The 21,573-nt window shown below is 43.7% G+C and overlaps 1 protein-coding gene across 3 annotated transcripts; it reads left to right on the plus strand.

The window, feature by feature from the left end:
- The first annotated feature begins 666 nt into the window (after nt 1-666).
- On the plus strand, nt 667-19,111 carry NIT2 (nitrilase family member 2). 3 transcript variants are annotated; one of them, XM_036243569.1, is made up of 11 exons: nt 667-724; nt 3,442-3,560; nt 5,439-5,559; nt 6,592-6,680; nt 11,052-11,145; nt 11,651-11,725; nt 12,789-12,867; nt 14,966-15,064; nt 17,108-17,163; nt 17,515-17,639; nt 18,256-19,111. In XM_036243569.1, the coding sequence occupies exons 1-10, from the start codon at nt 697-699 to the stop codon at nt 17,604-17,606; spliced, it is 852 nt and encodes a 283-aa protein (XP_036099462.1). In that variant the 5' UTR covers nt 667-696; the 3' UTR covers nt 17,607-17,639; nt 18,256-19,111. The 3 variants fall into 3 exon arrangements, 2 of the variants coding, with proteins under 2 accessions (XP_036099462.1, XP_036099461.1); XR_004956837.1 differs by lacking the exon at nt 18,256-19,111 and having other exon boundaries at nt 14,966-15,124; nt 17,515-17,569; XM_036243568.1 differs by lacking the exon at nt 18,256-19,111 and having other exon boundaries at nt 17,515-17,684.
- The last annotated feature ends 2,462 nt before the right edge of the window (nt 19,112-21,573 follow it).

Here is a 21,573-nt window from a genome sequence, read left to right on the forward strand (position 1 = left end):
AGGCGGACGCTCTAACCGCTGAGCCAAACTGGCCAGGGCCAACTTTTTGTTTTATAATTTTTGATCCCCAAACTTGCCAAAAGCACAAACAAAACACAAAAAGCAATCCCGACTAGTAAGTGTAAATGGAAAAATTATAAAACAATATTACCCAACAGATTCCAGGACATTAGAAGACCGAATTAAGGATATCGCGTTTGAAGCCTGTTTCTCCTTTCCCCTTCCTCATTAAGAAACAGCCTTAATAGATCCCACTGCCGCCTTCAGTGCCTCCACCAAGCTGGAAAATTCCACCCCGGCCACAGCGACTTGTTCAAAGAGCCCAAGGCAATCAGCACACTACATGACCCTAGTCACAGAGCCAATCCAACCAGTAACAGATTCAGTCCTTTTGCTGAGACTCGGAGAGGCCAGTTGTTAAACATTTACCAGACGCCACCCTGATTTAGGTCGACCCCTCTTTGTCCCTTTGCCTTTCCTGGCGTTCCCTTTTCCGGGCTGTGTTTAAATTGGCCGTTTAGTCGGTCCACCCTGGCGCACACAGCGAGCGGGGATCAAGTGTTGCAAGAGTACAGCCAGAAGACCCTCCCAGGACGGCGGGCGGGGCCGGGGGCGGGGCCTCGGCAGGTCGTCCCGCCCTTTCCGGCGCGTGACGCCTCCCGTCAGTCCAAAGACGCCGCTCGACCCGCGTCGCGCATGGTGCTGCCAGGGAGAGCCATGGCCAGTAAGTAGCGCGGCCTTGGGTGCGGCGCCGGCGAGCGCTGTCCCCGCACGGTCCGTGGCCTTGCCTGAGCCGGTGTCCGCGGAGCTTGAGGCTTGGGCGAGCGGGGCAGGGAGGCGCGCTCCCGGGGTCCAGGCTTCCTGGGGCGCTGGCGAGGCCGCGGAAGCGGAGGGCCCGCGCCCTGCACCCCACTTGCCTCCTCCTGCGGGACGTCCCGTAAGGCAGCGCTTGTAGGTGAGTTTCAGAGCCGCCTACAACAGATTCACCTGCGCGGGAGGGGCGGGTGCTCATGTAAAATGCAAGTCCCGCCCCTTCAAAGACTACATTTTCAGTAAAGCCTTCTGTAATTATACTAGTTATGATCCTTCTTCAAGTGTGAGAGCCTCTGCCCTGTGGAATTCTTGGAGACAAGCTTTGCACCAGAAGCGGGACTGCCAGACGGATTGCTTTCACCTGAGGTTGATTTTTGAACTTGGGTTTTACAAAGGCATCGGCCCTAATTATTTGTGGCTTGAGCCCTATCACGTGAAACTGAAGCACTTGTTTTCTTTGAGCTGCGTGGTAAAAGGACTGGATCATGTGCTCCACATTGCCCCCCCCCCCCCCACACACACACACACAAACAAACACCCATGAGCATAAAACTGGGCAAGTAGTTTCTGCATGCATCTGGACATTGAGCTTTCAGGTTGGGCATTACATGTTAGTTCCACATCACCATCCTGGATCAGCCCCAGGGGTGAGGCTGCCCCCAGGCCTGTGCCATATTCCTTTCCATGAGGCAGTGGAGTGTTCTGGACCCACAGTCTGGAGACCTGGATTATTAGTCTTGATTCAGTCAGTAGCTTCCCATGTCAACAAGTCATTTAATCTCTCTGGACATAACTGTCCCTACATGGGAGCCTTCTGAGGCTCCCATGAGATAATATGTGGAAATTTGTGGGCATGCTCTTTGTTTTTCATTTCAACCTAAAGTGCAGTGCAAGTTGGTGGCTGAATGGTTGTTCAGGATGAGATATAGAAGTTCTTTTATGCACCCTCTAGATGTGACTGGTATCTTTGAAGAGGCAGGGCATGGCAGGCTGATGGACTTTCGAGCTTTGGTTCTTAATGCTGTCCATCTGACTTCCTTGAGGAGTGTTTTCAAGTTATATGCACCCCCCACTACATACACACACAACAAACAAACAAACAAGGTGCCCACCCTGCTTTACAGTTACAGATTTGGACTTGGGTTGTTGCTCTGCCATTGACTCTGTTCACTGACTTGGTGCAGCTTTCCCGTTGCAAACTTCTTGTTTCCTCATTTACAAAATAATGTTAATAAAACCTCACACATGCTCAGATGTGTAAAAGAGCTGGTACACTACTTATGTTGTTGTTCCTATGTTGGTCTTTGCACTTAATTATATTTTATCCTGCCACCCCCCCCCCCCATTAAGACCACACTGACTATTAGGGCAGCCAGGGACTTACAAAATCATTGTATTTGCATTTTACAGCCTAAGAGATAACGTGACTAGTACTCCCCAGTGGTGAATTTCCTGCTGCAAACCCTCTGTGGAGTGGGTGATTTGCAGAATGTCAGGCAATCCCAAGCATGATTCAGGACAGCTGCCTTTCTGGTGGGATGGGAAAGAGGGGAAGCCAGTAACTGCCATTTTGACTTCATCCCCCACCCCCAAAACAGAGAGAACGCCTGGCTTCTGAGTTACAGTGGAGACCTGTAGTGGGTCTGTGTGATAGTCTGATAATGTTCTAGACATAATCTGTTTGTCCCAAAGTAATCCCAGCTTTTGTTCCCTATTTTAATTTCCTTTGTTTTCATACAGATTCTGAAATAAAAAAGCTGCATTCAGGGTTAAATTTAGCCCTTCTCATTATATGTAGGATAAACCAAGGACTGGGATCTTTGCATTTTTCTTTTAGGGTTAATCCTGAGCCATTTGGGCCTTCCTCAAAGTCCAGGTCTGTCAGCACCTCTCCTGAGGACATTCGCACTGTAACAGGAGGTGCCTGGAGTGGGAACTCTCTGATGGTGGGGTTTTCAGACTGTAGAGCAGAGGTTGGAAGCCAGGGCAGGGCATTACTGCTAATTCTCAGACTTCTGCAGAGCATTGTAGGTTACAACGTGCCTTGGATCCTTTAGTGCAGCCTCCCCTCAGACCATAAGCAAAAGCTGATGCATTGTGTCCCAGCCCGTAATGGGGAACTTGAGACAGGCATCCCCCCTCCCTGTGGGCCGACTGCCCCATTCACAGAGGTATTGCACATCCTGTGCCAGCATGCACGCAGTTACCTGGATCAGGCCGGCTGAGGCCCAAGATGTAGGGGATAATTCTGTATTCAAATTTAGTTGCCTTCTTTTAAGCTCGTTGGTAAGTAAAAAGCTGCCCCTGCCTACTTCACTTCAGGTTCTTGTGCTTGGCATGGGGCTTTGCCCATGGCTGTTGCTGTATCTCAGGATTTCTCCACATTGCCATTATGGACATTTTGGACTGGATAATTTGTTGTGAGGGACTGCCCTATACATTGTGGCATGTTTAGATGTCTATGACCTCTTCCCATTAGATGCCAGTAGCACCCCACCAGCTGTGACAATGAAGAATGTCTCCAGACATTGCTAGATGCCCTGAGAGGCAAAGCAGCCCTCCGGTTGAGAACTGCTGCTCTGATTCAGCAGGCAGATCATCTGACAACTGTTTTCTCTTCATCCTCAGCTTTCCGCTTGGCCCTCATTCAACTTCACGTTTCTTCCATCAAATCCGATAATCTCACTCGAGCTTGTGGCCTTGTCCGGAAGGCAGCCACACAAGGAGCAAACATAGTTTCTCTGCCAGTAAGTATGGAGGCAGCACCCCTTTCTGGGAACTGTTGGCCCAGCAGAATAATGTCTGCAACTCTGGTTTTCCTTTTGTGTCCCAGGTCCAGCAAGGTCCTTTGGGGCCCAGGATTGTCCTGTGTTTGTCCAGGAGATGACCCTAGTAGAGGCCTTTGTGATAGGATGTGCCCACATGGTTACAGGTCTTTAACTTGAAGACCACCTACTTTGTTCAGAATGCTAATAGGTTGAGGGACTTAACCTAAAGCTGAAATATTCTCTATATTGTATATTTCCCTTCCTTCCTTATATAATTCTCTTTTTTGTGTTTTCTAATCCTCATCTGAGGATATGATTTGTTTTTTGTTTTTTTTTTGGATATTTAGAGAGAGGAGAAGGGCGCGAGAGAGAAGCATCGATTGGTTGCCTCCCGCCACCACCCCGACTGGGGATTGAACCCACAACCTAGTTATATGCCCTGACTGGGAATCGAACTTGTAGCCTTTTGATGTACAGGATGATGCTCTAATTCACTGAGCCACCTGGCCAAGGCTCCTTGTATAGTTCTTTACAGGACCAGGATGTATTGACTTTAGTGGTAAGCCTGCAACATTTTTTTTGTTGTTGTTACGTGCCCCTAGTGGGAACCGAACTCGGGACTCTCTGGTCCGCAGGCTGACGCTCCAATCGCTGAGCCAAACCGGCCAGGGCGCCTGCAACATTTAAAAAAAAAGTTGTTAGAGACATTTAGGAAGCCTGTGGTATCTTCCTAAATGTAGTGGCCTGTATAGTAAGCCAGTAGGACTTTGCATCTCTCTCTCCTAGATGATTTCTTTGAAAACAGAATCAGCTGAAGGTTACACCATATTTGTTTGTCAGCAAGTAGGGAGTTAGCTCCAGAGAAGGATCTGCTGGATTGGTGGTGGAACTATTCCAGACAGCCCTTCCCTACTCTCCCTCTCCCTCTGTGGGGAGGAGGCAGTCATTTGAAAACCCTGCTTAGATTGGCTGGAGAATTTTCAGGGCCACTTTGTATTTTGGGCTCCAGGCCTTCACAGATGTGGCCAGTGAGTAGGAATCTGGAACAGAGGGGCTTGAGGTGTTAAGGTTAATCCAGTCTTTGTTACTGCTCCAGTCATGGGACTCCCCTGTACCCTAGTCTTGGTCTCTTGTGGGTTTATGTTACCCAGGATCAGAGTCTAAAGACCAGGAGTCAAAGACAGGTGCCCTTTTATCTGACATGTGACTTGTACAAGCTGGTGGTCCTCTGGCTGGAGTTTCCCAGCACAGTGTGTGGTGCACAGGCAGTCTCAGTAAATGTGAAGTGAATGAGTCAGAGTCAAAGGCTAGTCATTCTTGCTTTTCTTTTATCACAGAGCTGTTGAAGACAGACAGACCCTGGGGAATGAGAGATTTTGCGGGATCATAATGATGGTGCTGGAAGGGAGCTTAGACACAGTTCATTTTACAGATGAGGAAATATCTTAACTTCTGTGGCTTTCAAAGCCTCTGTGTTTTTTTCAAACACATGCTTTATTGCTTTACACAGTTAATATAATTTTGAGCCTGTGGATTCATCCTAACACCTGCAGTCCTATGAGTAAGCCCAGTTGTAGTGGGGCCTGGGCACCCTGGGGACGCGTAGTTCTCCTGCAGACTTGAGGAGGGAGCACACGTGACTTGTCTCCTCTAGCCCCACCAGAGCCAGCCGACGAGTCCTACCTATGGCTACAGGCTCTGTAGCCTTTGGACCTCAGTGTTGTTTTTAGCAGCTGAGTTTTACCCTTTTGAGAGCAGAACTGGGAGCAGCAGCTATGTCTTACAGCAGAACTTTAAAATGGGTTGGGTGTTTAGATGTTTTTTTTTTTCACTTTTTCTCTGCCAATATTATTCTAGGAATGCTTTAATTCTCCCTATGGCACAAACTATTTTCCTGAATATGCAGAGAAAATTCCCGGTGAATCCACACAGAAGCTTTCAGAAGTAGCAAAGGAGTGCAGCATATATCTCATTGGAGGTAACTTCCTACTCTCAAGGTATAATGACCTAAACATTAAAAACATATGAATAATTTCTGTTGTTACATTTAAATGATAGAATACAAATTAGCCATTGAAAAGAATGAGATAGATCTGTATGTAGTAAAGTGGAGATCTCTTCCAGACCCACAGTTAAGTGGAAAAAAGAGCTAGTTTGATATACTGTGAACAGGTACTCCAATTCAGATTATGCCCCCACAAAAAGGTTATTGATTTTTATATGAAGCTATGTATGTAAGATGGTCAGTGTTGTAGAAGGACACAATCCAAACTGATAATGATGATTTTCCCGGGAGAAGGAGTGGGGAGTGAAGGGCCAGGTGGAAATGTGGAAAGAAAAACCATATCTGAGTGTTTTCCATTATGCTCATACCGGGTTAAGAAAATTTTGTTCTTAAAGAGGCTACATACATCAAGATAGCTTTATGTGGTTTTGAAATAAATTTTAAAATGTCTCATTTGCTTAAACAAAAAAAAATCCGTACAGTAAAACTGTTTAATGAATACAGCAAATAAAATTATTTCTGTATTCTGCTGTATTAAGAATTAGAAATGAGTAAGAGGTGGAGAAAAGAAGGCAGAGCAAGAGGAGACACACTGGGAACTACACGCAGTGATGGGAATGTGTGACTTACATTCCATCTTGAGGCCTTGTTGGGCACAGCTATAGTGCAGGAACCCTGGTGAATTTAAGTGGAGCAACAGTGAATTCCTCATGTTGTTTCAGTGTTTTAGATTAAATTTTGCTCAAGGTCAAAGCTGAATTCAGAAACAGTTTGGATATTTTTGAAACCTGTCTTTAGCATCTGACCTAGTTATATTTTATCTACACTCTGGAGTTTATCTCTGAGTGTATTTAAGAAGGAAAACAACTGATTAAATGACCCTTAGAAGATAGTAAACTTTATTATTGGACCCGAGTGACAGTTTATCAAGCCTTTGTCCAGTTCCAAAAGAATGCTTTATTCAGAATGTTTTCTGTGCCTGTGTGTTTCTCCTCTCCATAAAAGGTTCCATTCCTGAAGAGGATTCTGGGAAATTATATAACACCTGTGCCGTGTTTGGGCCTGATGGAGATTTACTGGTAAAGCACAGAAAGGTAAGTAGGGAATTTTGCAAGTCTCACTGGCTCTTGAGAATTTACTGTAAAGTCCTCTAGTCACTCCCTTTGTATTGTACACACATCAGGCATTTCAACTGGTGGCACTGAACCCAGAATTCTGTGGTCTGCGTGCCGACACTAACCACTGAGCGAAACCGGCCTGGGTGGCTTTTGGCATTTTGATAAAAAGTTTAGACTCAGCCTGTCAATTTCAGCCAAAAAAAAACAGGAATTTTCATTAGAATTGCATTGAATATATAGAGACCTAATTGGGGAGAGTTGACATCTTTGCAGTAGTAAATGCATATACATTTAGGATTGTTAAGTCTTCCTGGTAAGTTCTTCCTTTTATTGTTATGAAATGTCTGGGTTTTATTCCTTGTAATACTCTGTCTTGAAGCTAATTTTAGCTCTGATAATACTGTAGCTACTCTTCTTATACTTATTGTTTGTGTGGTGCATCTTTTTTTAATGTTTTATTTTCAACCTGTATGTGTCTTTATACTTAAAATTCATAGAAAGCGTGTAGTTGAGTTTTGCTTTTTTATTCATTTTGACAATCTCTGCCTTTTAACTGGAATGGTCACTCCATTTATAGTTAATATAATTATTGATATGGTTGGATTTAAGCATATAGACATTTTACTGTTTTTTTCTCTTGTTCTTCTTTTCTGCATTGTTTGGGGTTGAGTATTTTTTAGAATTCCATTTTAATTTATCTATTGCCTTTTTTTTTATCCTCACCCGAGGACATTTTTGCATGTATCTTCAGATAGAGTGGGAGGGAGAGAGAGAGAGAAACATCGATGTGAGAGAGACACATCAAATGGCTGCCACCCACACGACCCCAACTGGGACCAGGGACAAACTGTAACCGAGGTACATGCCCTTAGTGGGAACTGAACCTGGGACTGTCCGTTCTGCGGGCTGACTCTAACTGCTGAGCCAGACTAGCCAGGGCTATCTATTGGCTTTTAAATTATACATCTTAGCTATTTTTTAAAAAGTTTTTGCCCTAGGCATTACAGTAAGCACACTTATCTTGTCACAGTATACTTAGAGTTCATATTATACTACTTCATATGAAATCTCTACCTCATATTGTATCTATGTACATTGTAAATTCCACAAAACACTTATTTTTTGAGTAGCATGTATTTTAAAGAAAAGAGAAAACTTTTTTATGTTTACTCATATATTTACCATTTCTGGTATTTTTCTTTTCTTCCTGAAGATCCTAGTTCTTATCTGGTATTTTTACTTTCAAACAGAAAGACCTCCTTTAGCTTTTTTGTAGTGAGGATCTACTAACCATAAATTTTCTTAATTTTCGTTTATGCACATATCTTTAGTTTGCCTTTATTCTTGACATTTTTGGTAGAATAGAATTCTGGATTGTCAGTTTTCTTTTTCCTTCAGCAGTTTGAGAGATGTTATTCAGTTATCTTCTAGCCTCTTTATTTATTTTCTTCTGGTAAGAAGTCAGTGGTAATTTGTTTCATTGTTCCCTCTCTGTAACTTGAGTTTTTATCTGCTTGCCTTCAAGATTTTTTTTGTAATCTTTAGTTGGTAATATTTTGTTTCTGATGTGCCTAGGTGGTTTTCTTTGTATTTGTCTTGCTTTGTGCCTCTTGAATCTGTATATTTAAGTATTTTACCATATGTGGGAAATTTGGGGGCATGATTTTGTTAAAGATTTTTCTGACCCATTCTCTTCTTAATAGGATTCCAGTTTTGATACTGTTCCTCCAAACCAGGTCATCAAGGCTCTGATTCTTTGTTTTTATTTTTCCATCCTTTTTTCTTTCTCTTCTTCAAATTGAACAATTTCCACTGATCCATCTTCAAGTTCACTGAGTCTTTCTTTTGGTTTTGTTGTTGTTTTTATTGATATTTTTTTTTAGAGAAGAAGGGAGAGATAGAAATATCGATGTGAGAAACATTAATTGGCTACCTCCTGCATGCCGCCTACTGGGGATCAAGCCTGAAACCCCAGCATGTGCCATGAAACCGAACCCAGACCTCTCAGTCCATGGGATGACGCGATGACACACAATCCACTGAGGCTGCCTTTTGTAATCGCTCATCTCCTATAAGCCAACCCAGTGAAATTTTTTTTAAATTTCAGATAGTGAAATTTTCAGTTCTAAAATTTTCATTTGGTTGTTTATTATAGCTTTTATTTCTCTACTAATGTTTCTATTTGTTTAATTCATTAAGAGCATCTTTTTCTTCATACGTTTAAGCTTAGTTTCAGTAGCTGCTTTAAAGTCTTTGGTAATCACCACATCTGGGTCATGTTGGGATGTGCTCCATTGATAACCTTTTCTTTAGAACTTTGTTCATATTTTCCTGTTTCTTTGTGTGTCTAGTAATTTTTAATTGTATATTAGATTCTATTTTCTCGAGATGCCAGCTCTTATAATATTTCCCTGAAAAGTATTGAATTTTCTTTGTTTTTGTGAGTAGTTGACTTGACTGTACTCAAATACCCAATTCTTCTTCCTGTGTGAGATGAGCATCAACTTTAGCTGCTCTTTTCTGTCTCAAGTTGTTTAGCTGGGATGCTTGGAGTCTGCCCCACACATCTTTAATTCAGTGGTTAGCCAGAGATTTTGGCAATTGTATATGTAGAATTTAGGGCTCTTCCTTTCTGGCTTTATCCTTTTCAAGATTTCCCCCTCAGTTTCCAGCTGCTGTGCAACTGTCTTCTGGTTCCTAAAGCCAGTGTGATTGTGGGTAGTTTCCCCCACTACTCCCAGCAACAACTGGGGCCTTGCTTCCCACCAAGAGCAGTAAACAGATGGGACACTCGCACAGTGCTCGTTTCTTCTTTCAAGTATTGACTTCCCTTTGTTTTTTTCCTGATTTTTCTCACTCTCCAGTGCTTTTTATTTTGTCCCGAGTTCATAGTTACTTATGAGAAAGCTGATAGGTCCAAGAGGAGCCATTCTGCCATTCCTGGAAGAGGAGCCAGCATTGAGCTATTAACTCCGTTCTTTGAGGTGCATGTACGTCCATGATACAGCATATCTCCCTCCATTTATTTAGGCTTTTAAAACTTTCAAATAGTTTTTATAGATTTGGAGTATAATCTTTTATATCATTTGCTAGATTTATTCTTCATGGATGGTTCTTGATGCCCTTTCATTTTCTGTTTCTTAGTATGTATAGAAGTACAGCTAATTATAAAGATATTGACCTTGTACATACATAGTAACCTTGCTAAAGTCACTCATTAATTCTTATAATTCATCTGTAGGTTTCCTTTGGGGTTTCTAGGTATACAGTTATATCATTTGAAAGTAATGACAGATTTAATTATTTTTTCTTCCTAATCCTTATACTTTTTATTCCTTTCTTAAGCCTTTTGTTTTGGTTAGGACCTCTGATAGAGTATTGAATAGCAGGTGTCCTTGCCTTGTTTCTGATCTGAATAGGAGAAGGCTTCTAATGTCACCATTAGGTTCAATGTTTATGTAGTGTCTTTTTGTTTTTGTTTTTTAAGATATTCTTTGTCAGATTAAGGAAATTCTCTTCCTGGGGGAGTTTTTCTTTTTTGGTTTTAGACTAGAATGGAGCCCTGGCCGATTTTACTCAGTGGTTAGAGCATCAGCCCAAGGACCAGAGAGTCACAGGTTCAGTTCTGGTCAAGGGCACGTACCTCAGTTGCAGTTGGGTCCCTGACCCCAGGGCTTTGTGGGAGGCAACCAGTCAGTGTGTCTCTCTCACATTGATGTGTCTCTCTCTCTCCCTCCCTCCCACTCTTTCTGAAGGTAAATAAAAGAAAATATCTTTGGGTGAGGATTTAAAAAAATAAAATAAAAACAAATAGAATAAGAATGGATGTAGAGGCTTATCAGATGCTCACTATGCACCTCTCAAGATGCTCACATGACTTTTCTCCTCTATTTTGTTAGTATGATAAAATCAAATTTGGAAGGGATATGTTGTTCTGTTTATAAATTGCTGCATTTGGTTTGCAAAATTGTACCTATTAATCACTCACCCACTCTCTACCTCTCCTGCCAACATGTCAATTTAACTCAGGTCCTGAGGAGTCTTCTTTTAGCATTTATACTGAGTAAAAAAGCAACACATTAATTGCTTCCCATAAGAAACCTAGAAATTAATTTATACATCACCTAGGAAAGAAGGGTCATAGAATCTACAGTATCATTTCCCATTTCCTGTGTTAGAATTCATTTTGATAAAGTGTCAGGTTGTAGGATGGGTTGTGGTCATGTTGCGGGTACTGTTTGTACAGATCATCGATCACCCGCATATCTGGCCGTGAACAGATGTTTGTTTTTATTGCTGTGAACCCCTTTGGAAAAGAGGTAACCAAAGCCCTTATTTGTGCTGCAGCTCCATCTGTTTGACATCGATGTTCCTGGGAAAATCACATTTCAAGAATCTAAAACATTGAGTCCTGGTGATAGTTTCTCCACATTTGAGACTCGTACGTACCAGAAAATCCACCTCTGTAAGCAGTCCCAGTAGAAGAGGATCAGGCGTTCCTTTGTTTTTTTCTTATGTGCCTCCCTAATTTCTTTATATAACCTGAATAAAGACCACAAGTGAGAAGGGCAGAGGATGGTCAGAGATCTGGAAAGGGTGGGCTGAATGGAGAACGAGGGGTTTGACATGAATTTGCTCTTCCATTTGGTCACAGCCTCCTGTTAGTATTAGAGCTTTCAGAGTGCATCTGTGAGGTCGTGATTGAACACCTCTCACTTAGATAATAAGCATTCAGTTAGAATGAATTTCTCATCTCTACTCTGGACGTAAATGATGTCTTTATGAGGTGACTCCGAGCAGGAATAAGCTTATAAATCTTCTCCACCATGGGCCCTGTGTTACTGTCTCCCCGTCAGTGTTTTGTGATCATTAGCTCAGGAGGCTTTACCCTGCCACCCCATGCTGCAGGCTAACTTTTCGTTTGTACGTTTTCTGTTTGTGAACAGCTTACTGCAGAGTGGGCCTGGGCATCTGCTATGACATTCGCTTTGCAGAGCTTGCACAAGTCTACGCGCAGAAAGGTGAGGCGGCACAGGAGGTGTGTTGTGTGGGTGCTTGGCGGTTTGCATCTGGGTAGAGGAGCCTTGAGTCAGAAAAGCCGGAGGAGAGATCTTAATCTGCTCACCACGCTGGGCTTCTCAGACTTTTGCTGCATATGGAAAACCTGGTTTTTCAGAGGTGGTGATTTAGCACGCTATTGCAGCTAAGCAGGAGCTGGACTCTTAAACTTCTGCTCTACCTTAGAGCCCTTCTTGCTACTGTGTTTGGAAAGAGTCCCTGGGAACCCCGTAGAAATGAAAACATGGTCTGTGCCCTCATGGATTTCCCCCTGCAGGAGTCCCAGATGCTGTGTACAGTGGAAAGTAGTCAGTGACATTTGGGTCCAGAGAAAAGGTATCCTACCATTCAGGAAGAGCTCCGAACCAGTTATATCTGGATTCTGGTTCCAGCTCTTCCCCTGATTGGCATGATACTTCGGGTAAATTATGTAGTCTCTATAGCAGTGTGGATCTCAGTTTTCTCATAGGGATGGTGTGAGATTAAGGGGAGAGAACGTATTAAAGCTCCTTGTACGGTGCTCAACAAGTATTAGCAGTTCCACCAGACTGCCGGAGCTACTCTGATTCCCGCTCGACTGGCACTTGGCAGAGTGAGGGGGACACAGGCAGCACCTGCTCGGCGGAGGGCAGAGGCGCACAGGCCCTGGGTCAGCAGGCTCTGTGGAGTCCAGTTGCCGAGCATTGAAGCCCCTCCTCTGCCCCTCATTTCACTCGAAAGCACCACAGAACATGGTCTTTGGCCTTGCAGAGCTGGCCACGTGGTGCTGAGAGAAATCTGAATGACAGTTCTCCACTTTTTTAAGTGAAACCACATGTTGTAGTTTTGGTTATCACTACCACTTTTCTTGTGTGTCCGCCTGTGTCTCTGAAAAAGCTCAGAGCCATAGCCATGCTGCTGACACTGTCTGACATCTTTTTGTGCGTGAGAAAGTTGGGGTTTAGTCCCCACTGGGTGGAGAACAAAGAGGGGACTAGTGTGGTTGGGTGTTCCTTTGCACCGACTCTTCAGCCTCTCTCGCCCAAGGCTGCCAGCTGTTGGTGTATCCTGGAGCTTTTAATCTGACCACGGGACCAGCTCACTGGGAGTTGCTTCAGCGAGGCCGGTAAGAGAGCTTATCACACACACTTCAAGCATCTCGGTGTTTCTTTGTGGAAAGATTTCAGTGTGATGGCAGTGCCGACCTTCCTGATATGGAATGGTGCCGGTAACTCAGAACACTGCAACATCCAAACGAGTTTTGACATGATGAACCTTTTCATCTTTCAGCCCAAAGGGAAGGCTTCTGCTGGGAACCTTCTCTTTGGAAGCTGCAGCACCACCGTCTTAGAGTTTTGGGACTGTGATTTTTGCTTTTTTTTTTTTTTATCCTTACCCAAGGACATGTTTTTCCATTTTTTTGTTCAGATAGAGTGGGAGGGAGAGAGAGGAAGAGAGAGAGAAACATCGATGTGAAAGGGACACATCGAGTGGTTGCCACCCGCACGACCAACCAGGGCCAGGGACAAACTGCAACTGAGACACGCACCCTCAGTGGGAACCGAACCCGGGTCTCTCCGGACTGCAGGCTGATGCTCTAACCGCTGAGCCAAACCGGCCAGGGCTGATTTTTGCATTTCTAAGAGCATTTAGTGCATCAAGTGGGAGTGATTTTATTTGCTGTGATTAGATGTGGGCTGGTGTCTCGGACAGTTGCCGGCAACTTCCTCAGAGAATCGGAGACCCGTGGAGTGTGTGCATTCAGAGCCCAGAAGCCAAGGAAAAGCGGGGGTTGTTTGAGCCTGACAGCCCTGGGAGAGGTTTATGGTCTTCACACAGCTGACCCTGTGTTGTTCAGATTGGGTTACTTATCCCACCCCAACTTCCACAGCAGCTTGCCAGTCCCAGGGGTGCCTATGGACAACCTGGCTTTTCAGAGGTGGTGAATCTTTTCATCTTTCAGCCCAAAGGGAAGGCTTCTGCTGGGAACCTTCTCTTTGGAAGCTGCAGCACCACCTGTTTCTTGATTAAATGTTTTTTTAATTGAGGTGTAAGATACTTACAGAAAAATGCACTGATTTTAAGTCTACAGTGAATGTTTACATACAAACCACCTACGACCAAGATGAGCATAGCGAATATTTCCAATCCCTAGATCCCTTTTGCTCCTTCCCAGTCAGTGCTCTTCTCTCTGCACCCAGAGGTTGCCGCCCTTCTCTCTCGTAGAGATGATGATGATATTTATTGCCAGGGATGTAGAGGAGTTTGCGTGGTTGCTTGGTAGAAGGTGGGGTAGGGATATGTGTACCGTGAGTGTTAATAAATGCAGTCTCTTAGCACGAAAAGCTTGGGAGAGACTGGCATGTCTTGTCATGGATCTGGACTGAGCCCATAGGGCTCCCAGGTGAGGTGGCTTGATGTACCCAGGCTGCCACCTGAAATTCTGATCGAATTTGAGATGATGGGAGTGCCATGCAGCCCTGCAAGGTGTATTGCCCCTCTGGCTCCAGCAGCCTTGAATTGCATTAACCAGAGAAGCTATTTTACTGGTTGGCTCAAGCCAGGGTCTCGCCACTGTGGCAGTATAAACACTTGGACCCGAGAATTCTGTTGTAGGAGCTGTCCTGTGCATTGCAGGGTAGTGAGCTGCATTGCTGGCCTCCACCCATTGGATGCCAACAGCATCCCCCTAGTAACAATCAGAAAGGTCTCTAGACACTGGCAAATGTCCCCTGCTGGCCAAAATTGCCACAATGAGAACTGGCTGGAGTAATAAGATAATTTTTTTTTTTTTTTTTTATCCTCACCCGAGGACATTTTTCCATTTTTTGTACAGATAGCGTGGGAGGGAGAGAGAGGAAGAGAGAGAGCGAGAGAAACATCGATGTGAAAGGGACACATCGAGTGGCTGCCACCCGCACGACCAACCAGGGCCGGGGACAAACTACAACCGAGGTACACGCCCTTAGCGGGAACCGAACCCGGGTCTCTCAGGACCGCAGGCCAACGCTCTAACCGCTGAGTCAAACTGGCCAGGGCTAATAAGATAATTTTTGAAGAAAGGGTTCCATGGCTTTGGGTGTTTCCTCCACATCTGAGCCAGTCTGTGCTTCTAGTTCTATGAGCCAGTTCTAGTTTTTAAAAGAGGGATGGAACACCAAGAAGAGGAAAATGCCTCAGATCTGTGATGTATGGTTTACCTGTTTTCTATCCTTTGACTGCAGGGCTGTTGATAATCAGGTGTATGTGGCCACGGCATCTCCTGCTCGAGATGACAAAGCCTCCTATGTTGCCTGGGGACACAGCACTGTCGTGAGTCCTTGGTGAGTGGCCTAAGCAGCGACAGGCTCACTAGGAGCTCGAGAGAGATGGCACTTGAGCAGGTGGGTTGTCTGATTGGTGACTGGCCGTCCCCCACCCCGGGGCCCTGTGTGCCTACCAGGTCTCTGCCTCTCTCAGTGAGGAAGCTTCCACTTAAAAACTACTGAGAATGAAATGGTCTTGCTCTCTTGACTGTTTGGTCTTAGTCCTCTTTTGACTTTCTGTTGTCAGCTAGACTTGGGTCATGGATGTAGGGGAAATGAGGCAGCAGTTTCTCATTAGACTGAGTTTCTGGGGCCTTGGGCAGGAATGAGTTACAGAGCGAGGATTTTGCTCCCCGAATAATTAGCAGGAGAGTGTTCAATTAAGGGAAAGAATGAATTTGTCCTCTGTAAGAGGCAGAGCACTTCATTGCTCAGTGAAACCAGCATGAAGGCCTGTCCATGTACACACGCATGTATCATACACATATCGGTGTCTGCCTCTGCACAGTATACATAGCACTTCCCACACATGGTCTGTTTGACCTCCGGGACCTCTGTCAAGCCCAGTTTATAGGTGATAGAATTGAAGTTCATGGGCTAGAATTGGTATTTGGATCCAGGATGTTGACTTCAGAACTTGGACTTATGCCATACTACTTCCTATGCATCTGTATGATCACACGCAAACACACACATGCATGCGTTAGTATTTCTGCAGTTTCAGATAAACATAATAGTGACAAGTGTGAGAAAGGTCACTTATCACTGTGGGGTCCCTATAGGTTCTCTCTTCTGACTTTGTAGGACCCACAGATTAAAGTGTGTGGTAAGAGAAGGCCTTGAAAATTGGACCAGTGAGTGATCCCCAGCGAACCTCCTGCACATGAGGATTTGAGGGCCTTGGGAGACGAAGGATTACATTGACTTGAAAATTTTCTCAGACGTGACTCAAGTTCCCCTGCGCAGATGTTAGAGATAACATCTCTTGGGCACCTTCGCTTCCCCTCTAGTTCTCCTGAGGAACTCTCTTACTGATCAGGCTGGCTGCTTCTCACACAAAGTAGCTGTATAAGATTTACCTTCATTTCTTCCTTTTCAGAACTTCATCTGTTGGGTTTGAGGGCCTTCTGACTTACATTGACTTTGGGGTGGGTACCTGGGGTTAACATAGAGCGAAATCTTTGAATTGCCAGGGCACTTGGGGACGAAAGAGAAAAGAATTGAAAGGGATTCAGTTACATGGCATTAATAATTGTGCTTGTAGCTCATTTGTGCCAAATCTGTGTTTGGCCAACTGGTAAACAAAACTAGTTATTATGTCAGATTATTTTGTTTCATGCTTTGGAGAGATTGAGTTTTACTGGACATGTGTTTGAACCCCTTCTGTGGGCCGTAGACACAGCCCTGGAAATAATTCCCAGATCAGCCTTTTGCCCATTTATGAAGGAGTGTCACTGTTTCCAAGTGTGGGGCTCCTGCCAGGGTGTGGCTTCCCCAGCACTTCTCAGACCCATAGGTTGGAACTTTTCCTTAAAAAACTGAAGGCCATTAATGTAGGGACGCAGGGATCACAGGCATAAGGCCCGAGATCCACGCAGGTCTGGGTGGAGCCCAGGCCCTGCTCATCATCCCAGGGCTGGGGAGCAGCCTTTGGAGATGTGAAGAAGCAGAGCCAGACCACCCTTGCCAGGGCTCCTGTTGACATGCATTCATGAGGGCACAGGATGGGACTTCTTGTTGTTTTTAGGTGGCTCTGTCCCCATATGTTTACATTGTGGAATAAGAAGCTAGGAGTTTGCAATTTAGAAAACATACTCCATAATTTTCTCCCTACGTCCTAGCAGAGCTCCTGTTTCCTCTTTATAAATGGAGGTGACTTGTCCCGAGGCCACACAGCTACTTAAATAGTAGAACAGGAGTTTATACCCCTACTTTCTGGTTTTAAATCTCAGATTCCTTGTTCTTGGGCCTGTTTGTTAGATGGGGAGGAAAATCAGAGAGATGTCTTGGATATCAGCAAAAGTCAGTGAACCCACTTCTTCTCTCCTGAATCTTTTTCAGGGGGGAGGTCCTGGCCAAAGCCGGCACTGAAGAAACGATCGTGTATTCAGACATAGGTAAGATCGCCCAGCTCAAGTCGGGTCTCTGGTGTCCCCCGTGCTCTGAGGCCAGATGCACAGCTGGTGTAGGCCCTAACACCTGAGGAGTTCCTTGTCCCCCACCTCCCACCCCCAATCTGTCTTTAGTTCTTGGCCAAGACCTGAGGGCTACAGTTCAGCTTGAGTTTTTTTTATTTGGTTTGAAGTGACTCCAGGGGCCGAGCCAGGCTGTCTGTGCCCCTAGATAAGGCCTAGATTACTGAGTTACTTTCTGGGGCTCTGGTGGTTTTTATACTGTTTGAGGGAAAAAATCCCTTTGGTTACTGAAGAGGTACATCTGATTAATAGTGAACTTTCCTGTTTTTGCAGACTTGAAGAAGGTGGCTGAAATACGCCAGCAAATCCCCATTTTTAGCCAGAAGCGATCAGACCTCTATGCAGTGGAGGCAAAAAAGCCCTAAGGTTTATATTTCCAACGTGTCACAAAGTGGGAAGTATGTTTCTTCAACATCATCAGTTCCCTGCTGAATTCTTCAATGTGGACCCCTTTAATTTTTTATTTTAATGTCGACCCTCCCTTCCTGGGAACTCTGTGGAGATGATGGAACTGCAGCACCTGACCTTCCCACAGTACATGAAACAGTCACCAAGGGCTCAGGCCGGCAGGGAAGAGCAGAGGGGAGGGATGGCTCCGAGGCCTGTTGCCTATGTAAATTGCCTCAGAGACGCTGTGAAAGTATCAGATTTGGATATTCTGGTGGTTGATTCACCTGACACAAATGTATTTGTCATATAAACCTCTTATCTTGTTGCTGGAATTGGAATCCCTTATGTAGAATACGGGTGCACTCTTTTCCCAGCAGTACCTTAAATTTACATTTTGGGCCTGTGAGTAGCTGTGGGAAGCAGGATGTTTGCAGGAGGAAATGGCAGCCCCTGTAGCAGCCTTCAAGGGGGAGCTGAAGAGCCAACCCCAAAGCCACCTGGTGTCAACAGTGAGCCCAGGGGACATGGCAGTGGCAGCATTTGTGTTGTGCAGGCAACTAAAGTATGTCTCTGCAAAAGTGTTTTTGTTTTTCCTAAGAGATTTTTTAAAAATTTGTTTTATAGAGGAAAGAGAAAGAAACATCAATGTGTGAGCAAAACATTGATCAGCTGCCTCCTGCATGCCTGTCCCCTTGGGGATTGACCTCTCAGCTCAGGCATGTGCCCTGACTGGGAATTGAACCAGTGACCTTTCAGTGCATGGGATAACTGAGCCACACTGGCCAGGGCAAAAGAGTTTTTCATAATAGGAGTAAGTGTCTGAAAGTCTCTTTTTTTGTGTGTTTTTCTTCCTAGTAATACTTTGTACCTTGATAAAGGTAAATTTTTAGCCTAGTGGGTCTCAGAATTCTTTTGCACAGTTAAAAATTAAGAATTTCAATGAGTTGTTGTTTATGTATATTATAGTTGGCAGTGGGCTGGCAGATGTTTAACAACCAGCTCTCCAAGAAAAACCCCTGATTTTGTGGTAGCATTTACCAGTTTTTGTGGTGTAAATACTTCCACCATGGCCAGGTTTCTTTTATCAATATGGCACCTCTACACACAGAAGTGGAAATAGGTGTGCACCATCTGACACATGTCTGCATCCATGAAATCCCTTTAATCAAGATAATGAAGATACCCACCACCCCTAAAAGTTTCCTTGTTCTCTTTATAATTCCTCTCGCTAGTCCTGTCGTTCCCAGGCAGTCACTGATTGGCTTTCTCACTGTAGATTAGTTTGAATTTCCTAGAATTATGTAAAAATGGACCCATACCATATATGTACTTTTTAATTTGTTGTTCATCATCATTTTGAGATTTATCCAAGTGTGTGCATCAGTAATTCCTTTTTTATTATTGAATAATAGTCTGTTGTATGGATATACCATCATTTCTCCACCTGTGGATAAGCTTTTGAGTTTCCAGTTTTTGGCTATTACAAATAAAGCTTCTTGTACAAGTTGTTCATTTCTCTTGAATCTGTCTAGGAGTTGATTGAAATGGTGGGATCATACATGCATTTCACTCCCAAACTTTCTGAAGGTGACTGTCATTATACAGCACTGCCAGCAGCCTCTCCGAGTCCCAGCGTGCTCCGCGTCCTCACCAGCACATGGTGTGATTAGTCTTTTTCATTTCATCCATTTTAATGGGCATGTAATGTTTCATTGTGGTTTTAATTTGTGTTTCCCTAACCACTAATGATGCTGAGTATCTTTTTGTTTTTTGAGATAGTAAATATAGATTTTTTATTTTTTTAATTTTATTTTTGTTACAGATGTTTCTCCTTTTTTACCCCATTGGCACCCTCCTCCCCATCCCCCCCGCCCCGTCCCCGGCTTAGTTGTCCATATCCATTGGTCATGCATACATGCATATAAGTTCTGTGGTTTATCTCTTCCCATCTCCCCACCCCCTCTTCTGAGGGTTGTCAGTCTGTGCCCTACTTCCATGTTTCTGGGTCTACTGTATTCCTCAGACTGTTATGTCCACTATATTTCTTATATAAGTGAGATCATGTGGTATTTGTCTTTTTCTGCTTGGCTTGTTTCACTTAGGATAATACTTGATGCTGAGTATCTTTTCATGTGCTTTCTTGCTTATCTGTATATTTTCTTTAGTAAAGTGTCTCTTTATATCTTCCCCTCATATTTTTTTTTTTATCCTCACCGGAGGACATTTTTTCATTTTTTGTTCAGATAGAGTGGGAGGGAGAGAGAGAGAGGGGGAAACATTCACGTGAAAGGTACACATCGAGTGGCTGCCACCCGCACCACTCAACCAGGGTGGGGGACAAACTGCAACTGAGATATGTGCCCTTAGTGGGAACCGAACCCGGGTCTCTCTGGATCGCAGGCCAAAGCTCTAACCGCTGAGCCAGAACGGCCAGGGCTTCCCCCTATTTTTATTGGGTTATTTATCTTATTGATTAGTATGAGTTCTTTGTATACTCTAGATAAAAGTCTTTTTTCAGGCATTACGTTTTGCAAATATCTTCTCCAAGTCTGAGAAAAAAAAATGTCTTTTCATTTTTTTAAAAGTATTGCATAAAGCACAAAAGTATTTAATTTTCATGAAGGCTGATTAATTTTATTTTTCTTTTGAACTTTTTCTTATTTAAGTTGTATTTATGTAAATGTATTATGTAAATCATCAGGTCAAAGTTCACTAAGACTTTATCTTGTATTTAAGTCTATAATTCATTTTTAATTGTTAATTTTTATATATGGTGTGGGTCAAGAATTTTTTTTTCTTATTCTGCCTATTGTAGCCAGTTGTCCCAGCACCATTTGTTGGAAAGATTATGCTATACCTATTGAGTATCCTTAATGCCTTTAGTACAAGTGAATTGACCTACATATCCCAATCTGCACTTTTTTATGTCATCATCTATTTGTCTTTTTTTTTTTTAATTGTTTTTTTTTTTTTTGGTATGTGCCCCTAGCGGGAACCGAACCCAGGACTCTCTGGTCCACAGGCTGATGCTCCATGCTCCAACCGCTGAGCCACACTGGCCAGGGCTATTTGTCTGTCTTTATACCACTAACTAACTGTGTTGATTACTGTGTCTTTATAATAAGTCTTAAAGTCATGTAAAATTAGTTCTCTAACTTTTTTTTTCAAAGTTGTTTTGACTATTCTAAGTCCTTTGTATTTCTCTGTAAATTTCAGAACCAGGTTGTAAATTTTTATATAAAAGTCTCTAGGGCCCGGCCCGTGTGGCTCAGTGGTAACCCATGCACCAAGAGGTCGCCAGTTCGATTTCCGGTCAGGACACATGCCCAGGTTGTGGGCCCGATCTCCAGTGGGAGGCATGCAGGAGGCAGCCATTCGATGTTCTCATTGATGTTTCTCTCTCTCTCTCTCTCCCTCTCCCTTCTTCTGTCTCTAAAATCAATAAAGAAAAAAGAAATTAAAAAAAAAGTCTCTAGGGATTTTGATTGGATTGCAAGGACTCTAGAGCAGTTTGATGGAAAATTGACATTTTGACCATACTGACACGTGAACATGAGATGTCTCCTCAGTTATGTAGGCCTTTAATTTCTGTTAGCAGCGTTTGGTGGTTTCACTGTAAGTAATGCAATTTGTTAGTCAAATGTATCCCCAAGGACTGCAGTTTTTTGATGCTGTAGTACTGTTTTGTACACTTTAATTTCCAATCTCTCACTGCCAGCATATAAAGTATAATTTATTTCTCTATTTTATCTTCTATCCTACAACATTACTAAACTCTGATGTTAGCACCTTTTTTTTTTTTTTGAGGTAGATTCCATATGATTTTTATATAGGTGAGAATGTCTGCAAAATAAGACAGTTTATAAATAAATAAGCTTCTTTCGCTCCAGTCTGGCTCCCCTATACTTTTTTCTGGCTTATGGCATTGGCTACACCTTTCAG

The sequence above is a fragment of the Molossus molossus genome, unplaced genomic scaffold (assembly GCF_014108415.1).
Source record: "Molossus molossus isolate mMolMol1 unplaced genomic scaffold, mMolMol1.p scaffold_m16_p_5, whole genome shotgun sequence".
Lineage (NCBI taxonomy): Eukaryota > Metazoa > Chordata > Mammalia > Chiroptera > Molossidae > Molossus > Molossus molossus.